Source organism: Temnothorax americanus, unplaced genomic scaffold, assembly GCF_048541705.1.
Source record: "Temnothorax americanus isolate GAGA-0224 unplaced genomic scaffold, ASM4854170v1 Scaffold13, whole genome shotgun sequence".
Taxonomy (NCBI): Eukaryota; Metazoa; Arthropoda; class Insecta; order Hymenoptera; family Formicidae; genus Temnothorax; species Temnothorax americanus.
The window spans coordinates 1148272-1171474 of record NW_027509264.1 but is presented as its reverse complement, the minus strand read 5'-3'; the positions used below and the strand labels follow the sequence as shown (position 1 = coordinate 1171474).

The window sequence follows — 23203 nt, the reverse complement described above, 5'->3', positions numbered from 1 at the left end:
CTTTCCTAGAATAATTTCCGGGGAACTTTTTCATAGAGTGTGCTTTTCAAGCATTGAGTTTGTTCTGTTATCGATCCGGTTAACTAATTTAATTGCCTCAACAGTGTAAAACGTCAGCTTTAGAAAAAATCTTAACACTAATCTAAAAAAGTGCATTATTATAATGCGTCATTACATATTGCGTAGACGCACAATAATAAGGTGAAAAATTTCGGCCAAACATTTGGATGTAGCGTAATAGGAAATATACGATACGGGCTGTGTTAAAAACGTTACGCGTGACAAAGATCGTTTGTCGGTTACGATCGGTTGCGCACGTTCGCACGTAGCGAGGAGGCCGAACCGGCGGTTGCCGTAAATGGTACTTCGGGCGCAAGTTAATCGGGCTGGATGGGAAGTGTATTAGAGCCCGAGGTTGGCCTTGCACGCGCCAACAATCTCGGAGGCATTGGCCTAATGCTTCACCATGAATCGCTTGAGCCTGAGCCTGAGCCTGAGCCTGAGCCTATAAACTTTGTTTTCTTCTTGCCGATGGGACTAATGGCGAAGCGCGGCTGCGCGCGGACAGAAAAAACTGTGTGTGTGAAAGAGAGAGAGAAAGAGAGAGAGAGAGAGGGGGGGAGAGGGAGAGGGAAAGAAATAGAGAGAAAGAGAAGGAAAAAAAAAGAAGCTAGGTTGCGCAATCTGCATTCACGCTTCCTTCCACGAAGGTTTCGCCGCGGAATTACACGCGCGTTTATACGCAGAACGCTATGATTAGCTTATAGGCTTACGTGTCAATTAAGTCGGGCAATCGTAGAAAAATTTTAACTCTACTTGAAAAAAGAAAAGGTTTTTCTTTATCCTAAGTCTTTTGTGTAATACTAATCCACATCACGCTTGACAGTTCCGAGAATTTTTGTGTCTATTAATATTTTAACCGCCACGTACAACGTGAGTAATGTTTGTACTTTTTCTTTTTTTTTTTGAAAATTATAGCGTTTATATTCATCGCCTATGGATAATATTAATTTCGTGCAAACCGAGTAAAGTAAATATAAAAATAAATATAAGTACGATCTGCGTACGATTTAAATTAACGGATAAGGGTTTTAAACAAAAGTGTCTATCTTTTCAGGTACGAAATTGAAGTGTCCCTTATGCGAGAGACTATACGGCTACGAGACGAATCTGCGCGCTCACGTACGGCAACGTCACCAGGGCATCAGGGTGCCATGTCCGTACTGCTCGCGAACGTTCACCAGGAACAACACCGTCAGACGGCACATCGCGCGGGAGCACAAAGCCGAGCTCAGGCAGAAGGCCAACCAGCAGGCCAACTATTCGGTCTCGGACATTGTGCCCCAGTAACAATGTCTTCGGCGTCGCTGTCATCCTCGCCACCGTGGTCGCCGTCGCGGTTCGCGCGCGGTGGTGGTACCGGCGACAACGATCCCGGTGACCACCTCGCCGGAGCCGACCGCGAGACCGGATCGCGGTTAGAGCGTACGAGACGAGAGGAGAGCCTGCAGTTAGGTATACCTTCGTTTTCCCTTCGTCGTCGTCAGCGAACGCCGTCCCGGTTCCTCGTCGCGAGGGCAAATCTCTCTCCGCGTGCGCGCCTGGAATCGGTCGAAGAAATCGTAACGAGGGGCACGACCATGAAGATTCGTATACGGGACAAGAGACACGGGAAGAGACCTGGAAAAGGTACGGAACAACGATGCGCACGGCGCCGGCGCCTCAGACACGCTCGCGAGAAAACGCTGCGAATCACAAAGCTAGTCAATGAAAGTGCAACGGTCAAGTAAGGATTATTAACTAGGAGCTTTTTAAACGAGAGGCGAGAGATATAGCTGCGGTGAAGGTAACGAGCTGAGCGGCGAAATGGCGCATAGACACGTATATACACGCAGAGCCGTTATAGCGCAGGCGACTGCGACGAGAGAACCAATGCAAACTCAGGTAAACTTTAAATCGTGGCACAAATCAGCGCCAGGAGAGAAAGCGCTACCTTTTGATAGTCCAACATTACCATAGATATCGGATTTACTCGCCGTCGCATTTTAATCGTTAACGCCGTTAACCGGTTTACCTGTTTCTGGTACTACTTATCGCTGTTGAGAAGTCGAGCCTATAGAATCGCGACGCTCCGACGGGCGATACCTTTTCGAAACGTTAACGTTACGCGCGCACCAGTGCCAAAGACACGACGTTTTTTCTACTCTCGTGTAATCACACACGTCAATTTTCAGTTCCGCCTTTTCGTACACCACCGCGTACAACGCGCACTTCGACTGCTATATAATAATCGCGGTGAAACCCACATATCCGCAATCGCGCCGAGACGACACCCGAGACGAAGAGTACACATCTTTTATACCGTTACGATTTTATATATAACGTTTACGAGATTGATACTGCGATTCTAGGGCGGACGACTGTCGTGCGATTATAGCCGCGGAAGTGCCGCGCAGCCGCTCGCGCAAAGATACTTCTTGGCGAATGCGCGCACACAATGTTATAGAAGTAAGTCGACCGAGCAATAATCACGTTCATGTACCATTACACTACGTCGACACTAATTTTTCTGTAAAAAAAGAAATAATCAAAAAGAAAATATAGAAAACAAACGCATTCGCCACGGAAGTTTGTCGCGGCCGGCTGCGCCGCGCCTCGCGGCGAAACGATCACTACCACTTTGTTACCTGTTTACAATGTTTAAAATGCGGACTTTTGTCCGGAGCAATAGTCACGTACCGTGAATATAATAGAGTATAATAGCCATCGATCACACACGTGTGGTTTTAAACAGTGCATGCGCGCGGTTACGCGCGAAATAGTTGCTATCCCGGTTGTATGAGATGTGATCAATGCAATAGATTTATATTACACATTACCTATATGTATAGATATATAGAGATATACTCCTAGTCAGGATGGCACCCACGATATTACTTGTTACAGTATTTACACTTTATACAGATTAATCTGTCTTATGTTTTTTTTTCCGTTTTTACTTGTTCTCCCTTTCGTTTATTTTTTTTCTTTTGCAGAAAGTTTTTAAACGGTTATATTCTCACAACGATACCCGCCTACCGTAAGTTATCAGAGACAATAGAGACGCGCGCGCGATATAGAGAAATATTTAGTATTTAAAGCGCGTCGTGCGCGAGCTGGGGGATATAATAGTGCACGAGCACGAGATATAGAAGCCGAAAAGAGTTCATTTCCGTTTCTTCCTTTTATTTTCACTTTTTTGTTTGTCTTTACTTTTCTCTTCCTCTTCTTTTTCTTTTTCTGTCTTCAATAACGTTCAACATGCCAAATATACGTGAGCACTCGTCGCGCACGCGCGCGCATAACTCTGCCAAAAGTATGACAGTACTACCTCATCGTTTTGCAATGCATTACACACACAGGGAACACAATAGCGATATATTATACAGTATAATAAAACCTGTACATTCCGTACAGCCGCTACTATTATTACTGCTACTACTACTACTACTACTACTACTATTATTACTACTACTACTTTGTCCAGTTAATGTCAGAGCAGTTCTCCTGCCATTGCCACCCTCTTGCAGGGTAACGCAAGATCGTGGATCTCGGAGTTCGTAGACCGTTGATTAATTTCAAACATGCATCGTAAATCAGAATGAATCGATCCACGCTAGTCAAGCACACGTATGTTCTATCTAATCTTTTGTTTCTCCGCCACAATCATTCCCGTCCCGCGTGAAAGAGCTCCGGGATCCTCGATCCGCGCGCGTGATGTCTATCTGTACGTAAAATAGGCCCGTTTTCTTTCCGTTTTTCTTTCGGTCGCGAGGGCGCATTATTATATGAAATAGCAACATGTATGTACAACTGTGAAGCCGTAGTGAGTGAGCGCGAGAGCGAGCGAGTGCGTACGCATATGTGCATGAACAGCCCGTGAATGCGCGCGCGAAAGTGATTCGCGGGTAGGAGGAAGAGCTACAATTATGCGCCGTGGTGCATTGTCGAAATTGCGGCGCGAAATCGTCCGACGTGTCACGGACGTTGCTGGATGGTCGCGCGATTGACGGGTTGCACCGTTTTCGTCCCGGGGATGAAACGAGAGACGTGACGATAAGACAGACGAGTTCTCGATCGCCGAAAGAGATCGGCGAGATCAGCGCCGATGCGCTGGCGGACGCGAAAGAAGAAACGGTGGTGGTGGAAAGCGAAAATTATCCGAGCGTAGGTGACATCGATTGTCCCGAGGGAGCGCAAAGGGAAGTTAACCGGGGATAGGATTGATGATGCTGGACGACGGAGATTACATATAGTCATAGGGAAGTTAATTCCCGGGGGAGAAGCCGCGGGAAAAGGATATTCAAAGATGTTATGTGTCGTTTACGTATGTGATGATAGGAACACACACACACGCGCACACACGTACATACACGTACACAGAGGGATGGAGAGAGAGAGAGAGAGTTATGGGGAGAGACATACGTACACACGTGGACAGCACACATGCTCGTGTAAATAGATACGGTCGCGTATGCCAAGTTATATATAATGAATCTTTTACTTAATATATATACAAAATATATATATTGTTTTCGGCTGTTCTGCTAAGCAGAGGCAAAGACGGGAGGGGGGAGAAGGATACCTTTAAGTGGTACAATGAATTAGCGTTAAGTTTAAGTAGAGGGATCGAGTTATCGGCAGCGGAGCGGCGAAATTTGAAAGTTAGGGTAATAACGGTCAAGCGCGGAATTTCCGGGGGGGGGAGTCGGTTAAACCCAGGGTTTAATTGTTTTGTCATACGTAAGGATTAGGAGTGCATACGTAGTAAAGGTATTTCACACCCGACACCTCACACGAAAACACACACGTACACATATATATAGCGGATCGGAAGGACGAGAGAGACAATGTCGGTCGGAGGGAATCGTAGGAAGAAAAGAAAGAGGATGACACACACACGTACCGAAAAGATAAACGACGTAGAATTAAAGCGAAAATTTAGAATTAATTAGTCGTATATTATCGCGACATCGGTTTACGCGCGTAAACGTTATTCGGAACGGCCGAAAATCGGCAATTTGACTCAAATCGATTTTAAATCGTTGTTAATTTCGTCGTATCGCTTTGCTCAAAAGTTAATCGCACGATTCTTGAAACGCGCTTTTGAACGAAATTACGATATTTTTGTTGTTTACTTCTTAATCTCGATTCTCCCCGATCTCGTTGACCTCGGGCCTTTCCGGGGCTCGAGGGTGAGGTTCCAGATTCGATGTTACAGTCGATTTTCGTCAAGGTACGCGCGAAAGACGAATCCGCGATCGGAAGTCGAAAGCGCGAAACGAATACGCGCGCTTCCGTCTTCGAAGTTTTCACGGTTTCCGTCGTACATCCGGTGTAAGAATTATATTTGGTCTATATGTATATATATGTACACGCAGAAATACACACACACATACATGGAGACAGACACGTACACACGCTACACACGTACACGACACTCGTGCGACGCGCGCGTACGCGTATGTACGTACCATTTATTGTATCACGGCGGTAGGATAAAATGTTGCATGTTGTTTCTATAATATGTGTTTTACGGATTGAGAATCCTTTATAGATGTCGTGTGTGACACAAGGCTTGACACGAGAGGCGAGGGAGATTCACACCGTGGCGCGCTCGCGCGCGCACGCCTTCGAGGGGCAAATGCGAACGCGATCGTGCGAGGTAGCTCATCCGAATATAATCAGAGTGAACGGGAAATTCGTGTAATTTGGATTGTCCGCGTTAAATTAGCTAATCGCTTCTAAATTGACCACAAAAGTTTCACAAAAAGGGACAAAAAGGAAAAAGTCTCGCACGTTTTCGATCGGGTTCTTTCGGCAAACGATTTGAACGTTGTTAAGGATTGTACGGATTTATGAAAATTGTCGTTAAATTAACAATAATTGTACTACAATGATTCGGTTGCAATATTCGAAGCTGCACGTTCGAGCACGTTCGAAACGGACGATCGTCACGGTGTGAACGGGCTTTCCGTAACGGGGAACCTTCGTTATCATTCGCGTCGCGCGGGCAGCGAGCTTCAGGACAAGATAGAGAGAAAAAAGAGAAAATCACGCGGCTGCCCGCGGGAAGGGAGTGAGGGAGCAAAGTTGATGTCATCACTGCACCTACACCGCGCGCAGAGAATGCACTGGCAACTACTGTACCGTTTGCTCGTATAGTATATAATAGTACTATACCGTAGTTGATAATGATTACATAGTACATGTATCACGCACGCATAAGCATATTTAAAATCGACGGAGCAAAGAAAGAAGAAAAAAAAGAAAAAAAGCAAAAAGATGATATGGCAGAGGGAGGGGGACAAAAAGTAGACGAAGAAGTAATAGGACACACGGCGTAGCGATGTCGCAGAGCGGGACCTCGAACGTCCGGGGAACGAGCGGCTCGTTTCCCGGCCGCAACTTATAGTACAAAGTAAACGTAATGTTTAAGGGTTAAACAAACAGGACAGGCAGGATGTGTGGATTTTGTAAACTTACTATACACGCTGTAAAAAAAAAAAAGAAAAACAGAATTGTATAGGTAGACACACACAGGGAAAGAAGAGAGAGCAAAAAACCACAAGTGCGCCGCGCGGCCGGACGCGTCGGTGACGAGCTCGTTGTCGAGGACCGTTCCGCACGATCGGCCTCCGCTCACGAATCACGATGAACGATTTCGCCGTAACCCTTTGTATACCTCATCGACATGGGGCCCGTCCCATGACATCGCGGTCGAGCTAAACGCTTAAACGCGCGCGAACCGTTTCGCTGTGACGTCCGAAGAATCCCTGTCGTACACTCCCGAGGCGTCGCGACGACGAGACGTCGCGCGCCGCGCCTATCTCGCGCGCGCGCCGCGCGCGCCCCATTCCTTTATCTTATCAACAATAAGACTGATCTCTCATCGTGGCGACGTATGCGAGAACACTGCCACAGGGGCCGGGTCGGGACCTCCGCCAGCCTCGTCGCCGATCGCGTTCGAATATAACGGCCCGCGGCCCGCCGCAATAACGGATCACAATACTTCGTCACACACTAGTACAAATGCTACCTCACACACGACATACAGGGTGCGCACAGAATGAAGCTTACGAAAAATCTCTGTGTATAACACGGTAAAGCGATAATTTGCAAGATCGTCGCGTCGCGTCGCGCCGCCGTCGTTGCCGTCGGTTTCATTTCGGGGGATGGAAAAGAGGAAATGAGAGGGAAGATGTGGTAGAGAAAAGAATAGTGGAAAAAGACTGTCAATGAACGGACAAGCTCCTCGCCTCCTTCTCCCCTTGAAAACGTCGACGCGACGCGCGGCGCGCGGCGCGTCGCGAATCCTTTTCTCTCAGGAATATGAAAACCAAGTACAAACTACAAAGTATAATAGTCGATAAGGTTCTTAATAAACATAAATCAATGAATCAAGCGATGCAATAGTCGGGTGTATAGTAGGGACTGTGTTGGTGTGTTCGTTCGTTGAAAGACCTCTTCTCTCCGATATACATATATATTGCCGTGAGTCAAACGTTTGTTGATTGACCACCGCGAATTCGCGATCGCTCGCCACTGGAAATCACTCTACCGGACTTATCGCCAATTTCTCTCTCGCGATTTTCCCGCATGGGGAAATCCCGCCCCGCGCGCGGTTACGCGTGCATTACAAATATAGCGAGTCCACGCGCTTCTCTCGAGTTTTTCTGTACGCGAATCCTTCTCGCGAAAATGTTCTCGTTTCTACAATGTATATTTATTCTTCGTTTGACTCTTCTTTCTCGTCCAGCGACGTTACCATTTTTCTTTCCTTTCGTAGCAGATCGGCACATCGCCGAGCGATTACTCTTGTTCGCCGATTTCTGTTTGGCCGGCCAAACGAGGCACGTCGCTTGTATCCCACCGAGTTTACGATGTGTGTGTGATTCTTTTTTCTTTAATATATACGTATAGGACGTAACGTTACTTTAAAAGAAAAAGTAATAATAATAAAAGGGAATTCCGTACAACATAGACGCAAATTAGGGCTTCACTTTGCTTCCCGTTTCGCCTCGGTGGACGCGAGGATCACCGTATCAGTGTCAGTGGAATCCTCTCCTTCTCTGATTAACGAGCAATTACCGCACGTTTAACCTGCCGTTTTTCCTATAAAGTTTTCTGTTGGTTTTTTTCACGGCGCCATGTTGGCGGAAAAATGCGAGTTTTCTTTTGATTGTTGGACGCGAGTTGTTTACCTAGTACTCGGAGAATACCGATAGATCAGACTTCACCAACGCTTAACACGTACACAGACACACGCACATATGATGATACAATATATTGATAACTGATAAGTATACGAAACCGCTTCTACCTCAGACTCCATATATTTATATATATATATATATATCGATATGTATATATATAGTTACGCGCATTACCTACGATTCCTCCGGTTTCTTCGTTTCCGCGAAGTATTATTTTTGTTCTCCGTTTTTTCTATCATCGCCGCATATTTACGCCGAGGTGAAGTCGTAGGTATGCCGGCATCGTAGAGTGGACAACAGACGAATGAGATTTATACGTAAATATACATACATATACATATATATTTAAAGAGATAGAGAGAAATAGAGAAGGGAATATTCATATATATTATACCCATCGTGGACCTTCCACGATATCACATACCCCTCCCCCCTCTTCTATCCGAGTATAATGTAAATATATCCGTTTATATTTATTTATTTATGTTTCTATGCGCTGGACGCGTCTATGTTACACGCAATTACAAATTAATTGATAATCTATCCCTAATAATAACGAGAGAGAGAGAGAAAGAGAGAGGAGAGAGAGAAAGAGAGAGTACACTCATTTTTCAATATAAATATATATATATATAAAAGTATATATATAAATACATATAAATAGATAGTTATATATCTAATAATTAAGGAATACTTGTTTAGATCTTAAGTGATCCCCGCGTCGTGGTCCCGCGATGCGACTGCACACTCTTCGAGAGCCGAAGCAAACTCTACCTATAGTAAAGCAAAAAAAAAAGCGAAAACAAAAAAAGAAGACAAAGAGGGAAAAAAATGTGGCGCTTTATGCATCCGATGGCGCGGTGCACGTCCGGCGAGCTTCTTCCGCGCGCCGGAAATCGCCGCAAGGCCCGAAAAGTCACACGGCTGACGCTTCCCCGCGTGTTTCACGTTGATCTGAGCTGCGACCTCGTTGCGATCGAGCGGCGCTGCCTTCCGAAGCTACAATATCTCGCGTTGAACCGCAAACGGCATAATCGGATTCGCCGATTAAACAGACTTACGTAAAACCGAGCCAGATCAATGCGAATCACACTTCGATTTCCCGACACTTCTGAGTCGCGTCGGCACGGATAGATTTGTCGTCAGACGACGATATCGTGTCGTCGGTAACGATCGAGGAGGGTGTCGCTCGATCTATAAATTCCTTTTTCGTTCGACTCGCGCCACGTTGCTTTTGTTCGTACCATTTTTCATCCCCTCGCGCGGATGAAACCTGTCGAGAGAGCTTTTTTTCCCGAGGCGGGCGTGAGGCTCGCGGCGTGCGTCGCGAATACGTGGTTACCAATTTTTGTTTTAAGTTGAGAGATTAAGTTTATGTTACGTAATTATTGCTGTAAATGGGGTGGAAGAGAGAGAGAGAGAGAGAGAGAGAGAGAGAGGAAAAGAGAAGAAGATAGATGCGAGGCGCCGAAATCGGGCTCGTTTATTTGCGGCACGAGCGAGGCGCGTATGGGCATAGTTGCGTTTTCGAAAATACGAAACGACACTTCGCGAGTTATTACGAACTATTTTATTTATAAGAGGCGACACAGGTACGCGTGCGTGTGAGTGTGTGTGAGTGCTGGGAGGAAAAGAGCGCGCTAGAGAAGCGATCGCTGCGAACAGAAACAAATACGAATTCGCGTAAGACGGGGAGAAATGAAAACCGATAGAATGGGAGAAATACAGAGAGGAGAGTGTATGTGTGCGTGTGTGTTTGCGGGATATGCGCGAAGGAGAAAGAGGCAAGACGCGGAAGAGTGGGATTAGGAAAAACGCCGAAACTCTGCCATCGCAAAACGATCTCGGACGGGAAATGGGGGTTGAGAGAAATCCTTCGAGGAGGGAGTGTGTAAAAAAAAATTATAAGTTTCTTTTTTTCTTTATACTCCGAGCGCGGACGGGGTGGCAGGGATTCGTGGCTATGCCGTTGAGTGTAACTCACCCTTTTTGTTTGTATAAAAATTAATCGAAATTTAATTAGATTATTAATAACTGTTCGATTACTGTAAAACAAAAGAAAACTTTACCATTAATTATAAATTACAAAAAACTTGGAGCACCATGGATTTTTTTTCATTCGCTAATTGACCGTTCCCTTTGTATCCTTTCCCTAAATCACGATTGACGACATATCATAACGGGTAATCAACAAACAAAGTGGCATGAATTGCAAACGTTATTATTTTTACAATCGTATATGTTACATGTAGTAAAATAAATTGGATCTCAGTTAGATGACCGATTTAAAATTATATCGGACGCTCGTTCGGCCATCGCGACAAGAACCGAATTCGGCGTGCCGGAAATTGGAGATGGCACTACACTGGCGTCCATTATCCTCAATCCACTCACGCCTTTTACCCTAGAGAACGTAATTATAATTTTATTACAGTTACTCCGCTCATCCTGTACAAGCACGTTCCAGTGAATGCCCCATCGTTTACCTTAATTCCTCATCTACAACCGCGTCGTCGTCCGCGCTTATTTTGCATGTGCCACACGGATGGTAGCTCGTGAGTCCTGCGATTCTCATGACGCACTCCGAATAATCGACGTCCCGATAGTCCTGTCGCAAATGACGGCACTCTTCGAAATCGGGGACGTGGACCTTCGCGCCGTATTCGCGAAAGAGTCTCGTATCAAGAGTCTCCAACGCGAAGTTTATAGCTTAGCGGATAATCAAAATTAATTGTCAGTCAGTTTAAATAAATTTACGCTAAAGGGGTGGAAATAAATTCTACAATTTACTCTTTTAATGAGGGTAAAATTTGTTTCGGCACGTGGAACGATCACGTTTACCTCGATAGGTGCACATTACGTCGTCGGGATTCTGAAGGTACGCGGGATTAATTTTCGGAGGGTCGCGGATGTCGCTCGATCTCAATGTTATGCTTCCACGACTCTTCGGTTGCAAACACGTGACCAGATATATAAATCCCTCGTGCATGGTGTCATTATACGACGGAAATAGCGATCTAAACGTCTAATGAACGATTGTTAATTCTCCTCGAGCCATGTAACGATCATTTAAATTGCAAATAATAATCGCTAAGAATAGAACGTTGCAATCACACTTAACGAAAAATGCGATTGTCCGTCGAAAAGCAAATGATTGCGATACGTTATTTTAGTCCGTTAGTAACGTTAGTTAAAGTCCAAATATATAACAGCTCGGTGGTTCATTCACCTCGGTCTCGAAATTTGAGATGGCCTTCAGCAATTTTTCCTCCGTGGACGCCACTCCGAAGAGGAGGAGGCCACTGTTATTAGCACGCCCGAATCCCATTACGCCGTTAGTGGCCAACCATCCTTTGACATGCAATGGAAAAAAAAATAAGGTATATACGGCGAAATTACAATGTCGGACCGCATGAAGTGTGTGTCTAATAGACATCGCGAGTAAATGACAGCGTCGTTATTGGCGCGTTATCCGCATTTACCGGTTCCGAAGGCGAAATAATTGAACACCTCGGGTACAGTTTGCAGCTTCACGAGCGTGATACTGACTCGTTCCCGCAGATTCACGTAAACAGGCACGTTCAGATGATCGAACAAATTTCGACCTACCTCGGGCAGATCTCGCACCACGGGTATCTACATATCGAATTTATTGTTTTACTCAAAATCGAAAAGTTTGACGGTGATATTCTTATCTATCACCTTATGCTTCTTCAATTCGTCGATAGGTCCTATGCCAGAAATCAAAAGTAACTGCGGAGTGTTGATAGTGCCCGCGCAAAGGATTATTTCCTTCCTCACGCCGATTTTCCCCACGGAGCCGTTTTTATATATTACTTTAATGCCATCGGTTTTGCTATTCTTGAAAAGTATCTACAGCGTACCGAACCAAAAAGTCAAAAATGTATATTTATGTGAACAAAATTGAAGAGCTAAGATACGAATAATTATTTTCAATAGCATTCTTTTAAATATAATTATTTTCTGGTATATTTTTATACTGAGTGGAGTATGTTATTGAAAAAATAAATGGCTTATCGAAGAGATTTTTTCTCTCTCTAGCGTGATATATAAAATATATTATGGAGACCTTGGCGACGAGTGTATTCATCAAGATATGTAAATTTTTGCGATTCCAAGCCTTCCGCAAATACGCGTGATGAGTACTCCATCGGGCTCCGTTCTTCGCGGTGTACATCGCTTTTCGCAACGACACGTTATCCAGCTTCAATGATTCCTCGGCCAAGACGAAGGCCTTCGTTAGATACTCTTCCTCCGGCATCGGGATAACGTTCATAATATCGGACACTTTTTGAAAGTAGGGAAGCAAGTCGGCGTGCGACCAACCCTTCGGCCATCTCTTGTAATCCTCGGGCATCCCGAAAGAATGAACGAGATAATTAAGCTGCCCGCTTCCTCCGAGTCCTTTTCCCCTTGGCCAGTTTTGTCTCTAAACAAACGTGACCAATCAAGGAATCCGCCCCGTCGTAAAAAAAAAAAAAAGATTCCAAATTCGGGAATATGAATTTTCGAAATATTCGTTTTGTGCTGCACGAAAAAAAAATGTTTTATAAGACGCGTAGCATAATCTTTTAGATCAATACTATTACTGCTATTATATTATTCGTCAGCGCGTAAAACGTGCCATATTTTCGCGCTTTGTGAGAGTTACGCTATGTGGGAGAAAATATCTAGAGAAATCGTTCTCGCGAAACGGAAATTCCTTCACCGAAGGATAGAAGCTTTAATTACATAGCCGTGGAGCCCTCGGGACGAGAAGACTTGCGGCTCCGTTTGGTAGGCCCAATCGACCTCGGTGCCTTGCATCATCGGCGCTAAGAGCGGCATGGTCGATAGCCATCCGAAGTATCCGCCGGCCTCCACGAGCAAAACGGTCACGTTCGACATTTCCGAGAGCCGTGATGCAATCACGCAGCCAGACGTACCAGCGCCGACTTGAACCCCGCAGCAACAAAAAGGGCAATTTTTATTCATACGTAAAACTCGTGTCGTTGTTTTTCTTTATTCACTTCGTGACACGTAGGAAGATGTTAGCGGTAATACGAAATATTGAAGATTTATTAAATTGAATTTTAAAGATATGCAAACTTAAATTTAAAAAGGGATACAAAACAAGCAGCATTCGAAGGTGCGCAATTGACAACTTCGTATCTCAAATTTCGCTTATAGAAAAAGAAAAGGGAATCGTATATCGCAATTGATATTTTCCGCCCGTTTATTCTGAAGCATCTAGGAAGCAGCTATCAATCTAGCACAATGCGATTTGCGCCAAATCCTCTTTGATTAAAAATCGATGCTGCGTGTTTCGGAGCACGAAGCGGAGGAGGAAGAGTGCTGGAATCGCGACGAGCTGAGGCTGAGGGTGCCCCGGCCGACCCGACGAACATAAATCGAGAAGCGAACTCACCGACAATGTAGTCGTAATGCGTCTCAGGATAAACGACGACGCTGGCCGGTTCGCGAAAGTAATAATGATAGAGTAACGACGCCAGCAGGATTGCGATCGAGATCGATACGTGGCCCCACATGCCTCCTCTCGAAAATCAACGGCGAAACACGTTCGGCCGACAGTCGCCGCGCGGCAATACTGAAGACAAACGTGCAAGACGACGCGGAACTGCGGCGACTACACACGTTCGATCCCGATATTAAATTAGTAGCTCTCCGTTCGTAATCGATACTAGTCTATAAGTCTAACTCTATAAGCGGTCCGAAGCATCGCGACAACGACCAGCAGCGCGGCATCGGGAATATATATACGTAATTGTTATATCGGGTAAAATCGTACCCGATCGGCCTGTTGCATTAATATGTTTATTAAATATCGCATTCCTTTCTCTCCCCCTCTCTCTCTCTCTCTCTTTCTCTCTCTCTAATCCCTATTTATAATTTTAATTGGCTATACAATTGATATTCTTGTAACTTTTCAATCATCCTCTCTAACAATCGGAACAATCCTATAAATGAGATAGCAAACTAATACCAAGTTTGTTTTAGTACTCTATTATAATATGTGTATTTGTATTTATATATTTGTTCTATTTTAAGCTAATTGCGAGTCTTTTCAATTATTCCTCGTTAATATCTTCTTTTTAATTGCTAAATACAAAAGGAAAACGTTTTCCGATTTTTAGGAAGCTTGCGTTATGATAGAAATAAATCTCTGTGAAATTAACATCCTATATATATATTTTTCTGAAAACTGTTATATAATTAAAAGAATTCTCTTTCTGTGAGATACATATTCCAATTTGCCAAAGTAAATTATAAAAACAAAAAATAATGTCTTCAAATCTTTGTCAAGTAAATCTTCTACTAAGAAATAAGTATTCTTTTTATTTTAAAATGTATAAAATATCCTGGATCGCGTGAAATTTAATTAATAACGCTTTTCTTTTGCAAATTATGTTTATCGTTCATTGCAGTGATCTCTATTACCGGATGCTGACATTTGACCATCAACAATTTTTAATTTTTCTCTTTTTTGTCACATCGATTATCTCAAACATATCTTAATATTTAATGCTAAGGATCAATCGCTCTATTATCTTTATTAACTCACGTAAAAGCCATCGATCATTTTATTTTCATCTATCGATAACTATCCTGTCCCACCATCTGTTTGCCCATTCAAGAACACCGTGGTCAACCGCGTGCCTACACTGCCCACGTGGGCCGAGTGCCCGGAGTGCCGAGAGTCTTTCAAGTCTCAAGTCTCACAACTTCTCGCAACATGCGTATAGAGACGTGTTATTTCTGTTCGTCCCGGATATTTCCGGGACATGGAATTCAATTCGTGAGGAATGATTGTAAGGTGAGAGCTGCACAATTAATCTAACATTAAATAACACGATAAACTTGTAGAGTAAAAGAGTATACGTGTATAGCGTGTATATTGATATTGAAATTAGGTTATGTTCCTCGTGTAAACATCGTAAGCATTGTAGCAAAGTTAGAATATAAAAGTTTTCCTCTTGCAATTGACATTTTTCGGCTATCTTGAAGCGTGAAAAGTATCTCTTTTTTTAAAAAAAATATCGCTTTCAGTTCCTCAGCTAATTTTTGACGATTGTTTCTGCTTGTCGAAACGACACATCGCTACATTTTGTAAATGACATTACAGATATTCAAGTTCTGCCGCTCGAAATGTCACGCTGCCTTCAAAAAGAAGAAGAATCCCAGAAAAGTCAAATGGACCAAAGCCTACAGAAAGACCGTTGGCAAAGAATTGGCAGTGGATCCATCGTTCGAGTTCGAAAAGAGGAGGAACGTACCTGTCAAGTATAATAGAGAATTATGGAACAAGACTGTACAGGCGATGAAGAAGGTGGAAACTATTAGGCAGAGGCGACAGAATCTGCACATTATGCAGCGATTACACAAGGGAAGGGAACTCGAGCAGGAGAGAGATATCAAGGAGGTGCAGCGTGACTTGTCTCTCATCCGTTCGCCAGCTGCTGGCCTCAAAGAGAGGAAGAAACAGGAAGAGGCGGCCGAAGAGCAGGAACAGATGCATGTTGAGGAAGATTCCGGCAATGAACTTGAAGCCGAGGCAGTGGAAGCGAATTAAATCGTTGTATATATTTTTATATAGGTCTAAATCATCTTATTTTCGTATCCCGCAAATTATTCCCGCAGTGTTAATAACTTATTTACGACATACGTTATAATAATTCTCTCTATATATAGATATAGAAGTAATAATTTCTGTATAGATATTTAATTTTTATTTGTGTAACAAAAGAAAGCGAAAGATTATCACTGCGAGAACACTATACAAGAATAAAAAGTATAAATAATTTTTTTGTTTACTGTGTATTCGTTCGATCTGATACTTTTTCAATGACAAATAAAAAATAAATGTTAAACGATATTCTCTCTCCGAATTTTTCTCTTTTATCTGAAAATTGGTGTTTCGAAATTCTTTAAGAGATCTCTATAGATGGAGCTACTAGGACCAATTGTGACTGTGAGCAGACTAAAATGTATTCGGTTTAACACGCGGTTGTACGATTCTTATTAATTCCATCCATTCATTCATTACATCCGTTTTATGAACGTTTATACATTTTGCGAAAGACATACCGGCCGTACAATATTCTCGTCATAAGGAACACTGTAATAAGAATAATGTTCCCCTATTATTAACACATAATTGTACAATGGGCGCGCATTAAAGCTGTGATATTCTGAGGCTTTGACATCAATCGTCTGGCATTGTACGCGAGCACCGTTTCTCTTTCCACATTTTACTACGTGTTAAATGCGTAATTATGACATTGATAATACTTGCCTATCGCGTATCGTCTGAATAACTCGGACAATACGCAGGATTTATTGTATGTGATATAGACACCTTTTATCATATAAAAAAAAGAAAATGGAATTTTATCGTATAAAAGAATTATAAGACGAATTACATACGAATTGTCAGAAACATCAAATAATATGGTGACGTCTTAAAGTCTAATGGTGACTTCGATCAAACATCGATTAACTTAATTGATTATAGCTTATCAAATAATACCAGTATTATTTTGTTAATATGAATGAAATTATTAATCTTTAACAGGTATAAAAAAAGGATCAGACCAAGGACAATGAATTATGTAGTTAGAAAAAGCTTCAAGCATTTTTGCCGATTGAATTAATCACTTATTTAATTACCTATTTATTGAATTAATTACCTATATTTAATCACCTACTTAATTAATCGGAGTTTGATCGAAATCGCCATAAGAGATGTCTTATGAAGATGTCTTAGAAAGATTTCGCTATTTGTTTCGCCATATATATTCTAATTAATAAATGTTGTGGTCAGTGCATGGGTGGTTTCCATTTACTGACACAAGTCGACACAAATCTCGTTCTGTCTTTGTTACTCATTGAATGCCAAGAAAGATAGAACAACGTTTATGTCGACTTGTGTTACTAAATGGAAAGTACCCAATATAAACAGCTACACATATGTTCTAAAAAAAATATCTTATAGAAGATCATTTTTTGATGTATTTTTAGAAAATCTTGAAGACGTTTTTAAAACACACGTGTTGCTTCAAATGTATGTTAAAATTATCCCTCCTAATCTATGTTGTAATAAATTAAACAGGATCTTTAAGGGTTTTCTTGTAGAAAAAAAAAAGAAGAGGGAGAGTCTTCTCAAAATTTCTCAGCAGCCACACCACGGACACGGACCCATGTGCATCGCTTGTTTGATGACATGCAGGACACGGGCTTTCATAGAACCCGCACGTCGCCGAGGTGCGACCGCGCCTCGATGACACTGTAAACACTCGCAAGGTGTTTCCAGCAATTACCAAGCAAACCACGGCGCGATATTTGCCCGCGAGCGAAAAGCCTTGTAGGACGCGTCCAAAAGGGAGCACCGCGACAGGCTCGGGACGGCACTCGTGTTACGCGTACAAAAAAATATTTTTACGGGCGTGAGCTTGCAGATTCCCCGAGGAGGAGGACGCACCGCGACCGATCCTTTCGACGAAACGATCTTTTTGAGCCTCGCCGACGACGACGTTGGCATCAACTTAGAACTGAAATCGCCTGGTAACGCGACGCTGATCGGCTTCGAATCGGTTGTAGATGATAAATAGCGATGTGTTTCTTTTCATAGAATCAGAAATATCTATAGGTGTGTCACGGAGGATGAAAATATAAACTCGATGCGTGTGTAAATTAATCGCGAATTAATCGCGCAAAAAAAATTGTTCATTAAAAAAAATATTTCTTTTTTATGAAAAATGGATTAAATCGTGCGATAAAATTAAATGTTTGAAAACCGATGTCGCAGCGCGACGAAAAAAGAAGGAACAAATTGCAATTTTTGGAATACGAAATACACGCTTCTTACGGCATGTGCTGCATGCGAGAATTAAATACGTCACGTGTGCGATCTTCAAGTGCATCTTTCCCGAGTACCTCTCGAGGATCCTTCGAGAAACCGCGCGCGCGCCGAGTAAGTATTTCGTACGGGATCTGAAATTCGCGAACGAAAGAAATGCTTTCGGCTACACGCGATGATGCGCCGATGTTTGCTGAGGAAACAGACAACTCCGGAGTACATGACGCGCGTTTTACGAATCGTGATACAGTGTACGGCCAAATAACAAAAAGAAAAGTTATACGTTGTACGCGTGGTTGTTGTATCTACTTCGCCCGATTGATCAATAATCCTTTTCGCGTGTAGTACATATGTCTGATAAAGCCATTCTCGTATCAAACAATGACTTATATGTAGAGCATTTTGTACGTAAAAGAAAGTATTTTCCCCAGAAAGAATTTGTGCCCTGCTAGTTAATTAGATATCTATATTATTACTACATCTTCATGTAAAAAATAACTGTCAACAAGCGCATGTTTTACGAAGAGTATGTTACGAGTATTACAACTTTTTTTTTATTCTCGCGATAATTGATTTGTCATTAATCACGAGATAGAATATACTTTTTTATTGTTCATTTAGCAATTCCTTTTTTTGTCGCCCACGTAACTCCGGGACAAGGCTAGCACGAGAGGAACGTCGAAGCTGTTGACAAAACCGACATTATCCGGGTATACTGTCAACGTTTATATAATCATCGTCGCGTATCGTAGGAAGGTCCCTGTAATAACATCTTCTACTGAGGTCACGAGAGCAGCATAAATAAATGAAGCGACTGCGTGAAAAGACTTGGGGAAATAGTTTGTTCGGAATCCCGAGTCTCCGGCATTTAGTTGGACAATATTATTTTATGGCGACCCCAATAGGTCCTGGAAATTCCTTTAGATCTCACCGATCCGCAGCCCAATCGTAATTGTACATACCCGCGCATACATGGCGAGACTCGATTAATTAATACGCAGCGCGCATTTCCTCGAGCCTTAAAAGGCACCGATAATCACGGAACGCCTTTTAAAAAGGCAGTATTTGTACACACAACATTTTTTATCGACCCGTTAAATCTGGTGTGAATCGCGTGGTCGCTCTTCCAGTGAACCGCATTGTTACCAAATCGCCTGGAATCATTAATCTTCGCCGTATGTTTTCTTAACGCGGGTGTAGCTTCATTTTCTCGAACTCGGTCGCGTGGAAAGCTATAACGGTTCGAGCTCGTAAACATCACAGCTAAAAGGCACTAAGCTCAGACGGGCACGTTTAATTAAATTTCGATGTCGCCTCTTATCAATGGGATTCAAAATGGGATGAATCCATCGATAAAGACCTAACTCATGCCGCTTTCACCGTTGCTTTGGAATTCTCTTCTCTCTCTCTCTTCTCTCTCTCTCTCTCTCTCTCTCTCTCTCTCTCTCTCTTTCTATCTCTTTCTCTCTCTCTCTCTCTACACACATTACACAGGAATGATAAAAATATAACAGACACATCGTTAAAGTCAAGATATAATCGTTAGATATGAGTTACTTTGAAATATTGTGCTTTAAGCTTAATGCTCTTTTGAAATTGAATTCTTATGCGATTTTTGTAATCCTTAGCCCCACCGCGATATGGATAATTTATCGTCTGGGACGTTTGGTAATATTGTTCATTTTGTCACAGCCACGGTTGTGCAACCGTGATGGTCACACCTTTACCACGAAACATAGGATTTAACTTCCTTTACGTTAAATTCTTTGATCTAAATAAAGTCGCGGTTCCTCCCGAGCGTCAAAGTAAACGCAAGAGATTTGGTTCACAGGTCCAAGAAGTCCATGCACGAGTATATAGCTCGATCTCAGCGATACGGTCGTGATTTGCGACCGTAGTGACTTGTCATAGCGCCGACTGTTATCTACGCCAGGCGTCTCGTCCGTTTCTCTTAATTTGAACCCGCGCGCGGTGGACAGAGACTGCGAGACCCGCGCTCACTTACCTACTTCGGGATCACTGGGTCCGATCGGGCCAGATAGCGACAGCGCGATCACCTGTCTACTCACGACCGATAACGGATAAGGGGGAAACGTCGTTTCCGAAAGCAGCATACCTATTAACTACCCACAGAGGATGCGACCTACCGGAGACAGATGAATGTTTGACATTCCTGTCGCAGCCTCCGTTGATGAAGCTTCTGGTTATTAAACGGCAGGGTCGGATTAAAGTGTAAAGCCGGATAATTGGCTCTGTAACGTAATTTAATTAAAGTAACAGCAAAAAAAAAAAACATTATTTTACGTTACACTAAATGCATTTATAATTGTTTTATTCGTTTAATTATTTCATTAGATTTTATTTTTATTTTATATAAATTATCGTACTTCAATGTTGAATCATTATTCTATTTTTATCTTAATTGTTATTTTTTTTCATAAATAGAATTTTTATATTTATGTCCTGTTTCCTTTGTTATTTTGTCACGACTGTCACGAGGGACTGTATTGTGGGGATATAATGGGCGCATTCTAGCGCGCGTGTGCGCTTTCGCTTGCATTCACCGGTACATCATCTCTTAGCGCGGCGTCGGGGTGCTGTCGCCGTTTGAACGGATTAGATAGAATCTCCGGGTCGATTGAGTTTCCTCGAACAGGTCGGCATTCGGATTATCCGCGACCGACGAACATAAAGATGGTGTCGAGGCGACGGATTTGCTTGTTTGTACACCGCCGACGTTGTCTGTTGTCCTGATCAACGCCAATTTAATTCATGTCAAATCTCGTTCGAAACAAAATTTTGGGATCAGTCTGTATTAAATGTGATCGACCGAAAGAGATGTTTGGAGAGATTTATTTTACGCCAGATTCCAAGACCTTCTTAGAACAATTGAATCTCGTCTTGAGAAGAGCATTAAGTAGAAATAATCACACGTGTACCTAATTGTAATTCTAAATATTTTAAGATATTTATAAAATTGCGGTAGTTAATCTCAACGCCTCAACGTTCTCAATCAGAAGTATCTCGCTCATCGGAATCTCACAACGCCGACGTTACGTTCGATTCAGGGAGAGTGCGTTAATACATTAAACATGAAACATTGTTTTGAAAGCGTAAACCGGAGGAATGCATAGTTCGACGTAAGAGAGCGCACTTCGGTGAATTGACGTTTTTATGTATCTCGCGCGTATCGTACGCTACCACGAAGATTCTGTCGGTATACGGTTCTCAGATCGGTGCATCGCATCGGGGCGCAGCATTCTGTTGAACGCGCGCGTCTGTGATATGCGTGGGCCCGCATCTCGTTCATACGCGAGCCAAGGGCAGCGACCGAATTTCCGAGTACGACGAGTATTACTTCAGCGAATCCCGACACGCGTATTTAAGCGAATTTTTCTCAATGCTGTCGTAATATATAGTCAAATGTCTTTTTATACGGTCTGCTTCGAGGCATTTAATTAGAAATTGTCAGAAGTCGAGAATCGTTTCTTGGTAAATAAGTGATCGATCGCAAACTTTACTTGCAAACGACGTATTTTACATCGCTGTTTTACAACTTTTGTACATGAATAAGGTGTGAATCTCGTGACGTCATCGTCGTACAAGCGTGAAGTATTAACAATTAGCCAATCGTTAAATCGCTTTACACGGGAGATATTGCGGACGGTGTGTTGCGCAAACAGTCGTTGATTTGTATTACGTTTAATTTATGCAAATCGAAGCTAAAATCGAGAAAAAAATGTGAAAGTAATTAGCCCGTCTCCGACTTAATTATCATCAAGCGGCTCGATTTATGATACCGTGTAAAGGAGAAGTCAGCTTTCTATGCCTGTGTGAAAAGCTATGCGATCATAAGCGGCTTAAATGTATGAAGTGGAACGTAATGCGTGTATATGTACGTACACAAATATTATTTTGTGTAAATAGACAACCGATATCTAAAGCGATCATTAAACGTAGATATAATCTTACAAGATCAGCATCACTAATTGTGCATGTCATTATAAAAAATAAATTATCGTTATTGAGAAGAGGAAAAATACCTTCGTGTATAAGTTTTTCAATTTGAGAACAAAAAATACTACAAAACTCTCCATATTCATGCATGCAAAAGCGTCTCTGTCCGATGGAGGCAGTCGTTTTTTCATTTTAAAGTAAAGGTTCATCCCAGAAAGAACTCAACATCTCGATAGATAATAATAGATTATTGTTGGCCACACAAGGACTCGCTGTGAACTAACTGTTAACTAGTAATACTCTCCACCAGGCGACGTACCTCGCCAGTCGACGTCAACGTAAGAGGCCCTCGATCACGTTAAAGTCAAGAAACTGCCGTGCGCACGTCGCCTTTCCTCCATCAAGCGCGGCGACGAGCGGACGTCTCAGCACGATATTACGCGATCGTATTTCGTACATTCGTTCCGTTTCATTCTCACGAGTAGCCGGGGAACACGCGATGACCACGTGGCGATCGACGGGCGAATTGCGAAAGGAAAAGGCACGTCGGGGAACCGTGAAATAACGGATTAAAAGTTAAAACTTGAAGAGGTCCGCGGTCGCGACAGAGTTACAGTGTTGAAAGCAAAACGTGCAATTACAATCTTCTTATTACACATTCTCGAGTTTATCGATCCGTTTTCAATCGGGTCAAATCCCTTATTATTAAAGTTACCGTCTCTATATTGTTATTTTGTAAAAAAAAAAAAAGAAAAAAATAATGTCAAGAAGATACAAAGTTTCTATCAATGAACGGTCGTTCGTTTCCCTTTTCCTTCCTCATTACGTTTTTACGATCGAGATACGGCCAATGATATACTAATGCGAGAACAGTAAAGTTTATGGCGGCGGCGGCAGAGCGACGGCGGCGGTCATCCCGTCGCGATGGAATTATGTAAACTTATGTAGCCGCACGTACGACACGGCACGTATTTACCGCGTGGCTCCCACGGGAGCCACGGGATTGGTAGCCAGCTCTCACGGCTCATCCTTCGCACCTTTATGCCTCTCTCGGGAGGGAACGTCTCGTGGAAATCCACTTTGTCAAGGCGCGAGTCGTTTCGAGCCCGAAGTC

General features: G+C 42.9%; 3 protein-coding genes across 7 annotated transcripts in view; 2 read left to right on the top strand and 1 right to left on the bottom strand.

Annotated features, from left to right (window-relative positions):
• The window catches only part of Chinmo (Chronologically inappropriate morphogenesis), a 53994-nt gene extending 44307 nt beyond the window's left edge, over positions 1–9687 (top strand). For all 5 annotated transcript variants that reach the window (XM_077399540.1, XM_077399537.1, XM_077399542.1 and 2 more), the window contains exon 7: positions 1118–9687. In XM_077399540.1, the coding sequence (XP_077255666.1) occupies positions 1118–1350 (233 nt within the window). In that variant the 3' untranslated portion in view covers positions 1351–9687. The remainder of the gene's footprint in view (positions 1–1117) is intronic.
• Positions 9688–10455: 768 nt separating this feature from the next.
• LOC143893817 (neither inactivation nor afterpotential protein G) lies at positions 10456–14189 on the bottom strand. The gene is made up of 9 exons (XM_077399543.1): positions 13684–14189; positions 13008–13210; positions 12346–12705; positions 11958–12128; positions 11738–11891; positions 11485–11606; positions 11097–11280; positions 10742–10964; positions 10456–10659 (listed from the first exon to the last, which is right to left on the bottom strand). Exons 1-9 carry the CDS (start codon positions 13802–13804, stop codon positions 10524–10526), a joined length of 1674 nt encoding a protein of 557 aa, XP_077255669.1. The 5' UTR covers positions 13805–14189; the 3' UTR covers positions 10456–10523.
• Positions 14190–14933: 744 nt separating this feature from the next.
• Positions 14934–16075, top strand: Rpl24-like (ribosomal protein L24-like). The gene is made up of 2 exons (XM_077399926.1): positions 14934–15090; positions 15400–16075. The coding sequence occupies exons 1-2, from the start codon at positions 15010–15012 to the stop codon at positions 15844–15846; spliced, it is 528 nt and encodes a 175-aa protein (XP_077256052.1). The 5' UTR covers positions 14934–15009; the 3' UTR covers positions 15847–16075.
• Positions 16076–23203: the final 7128 nt, after the last annotated feature.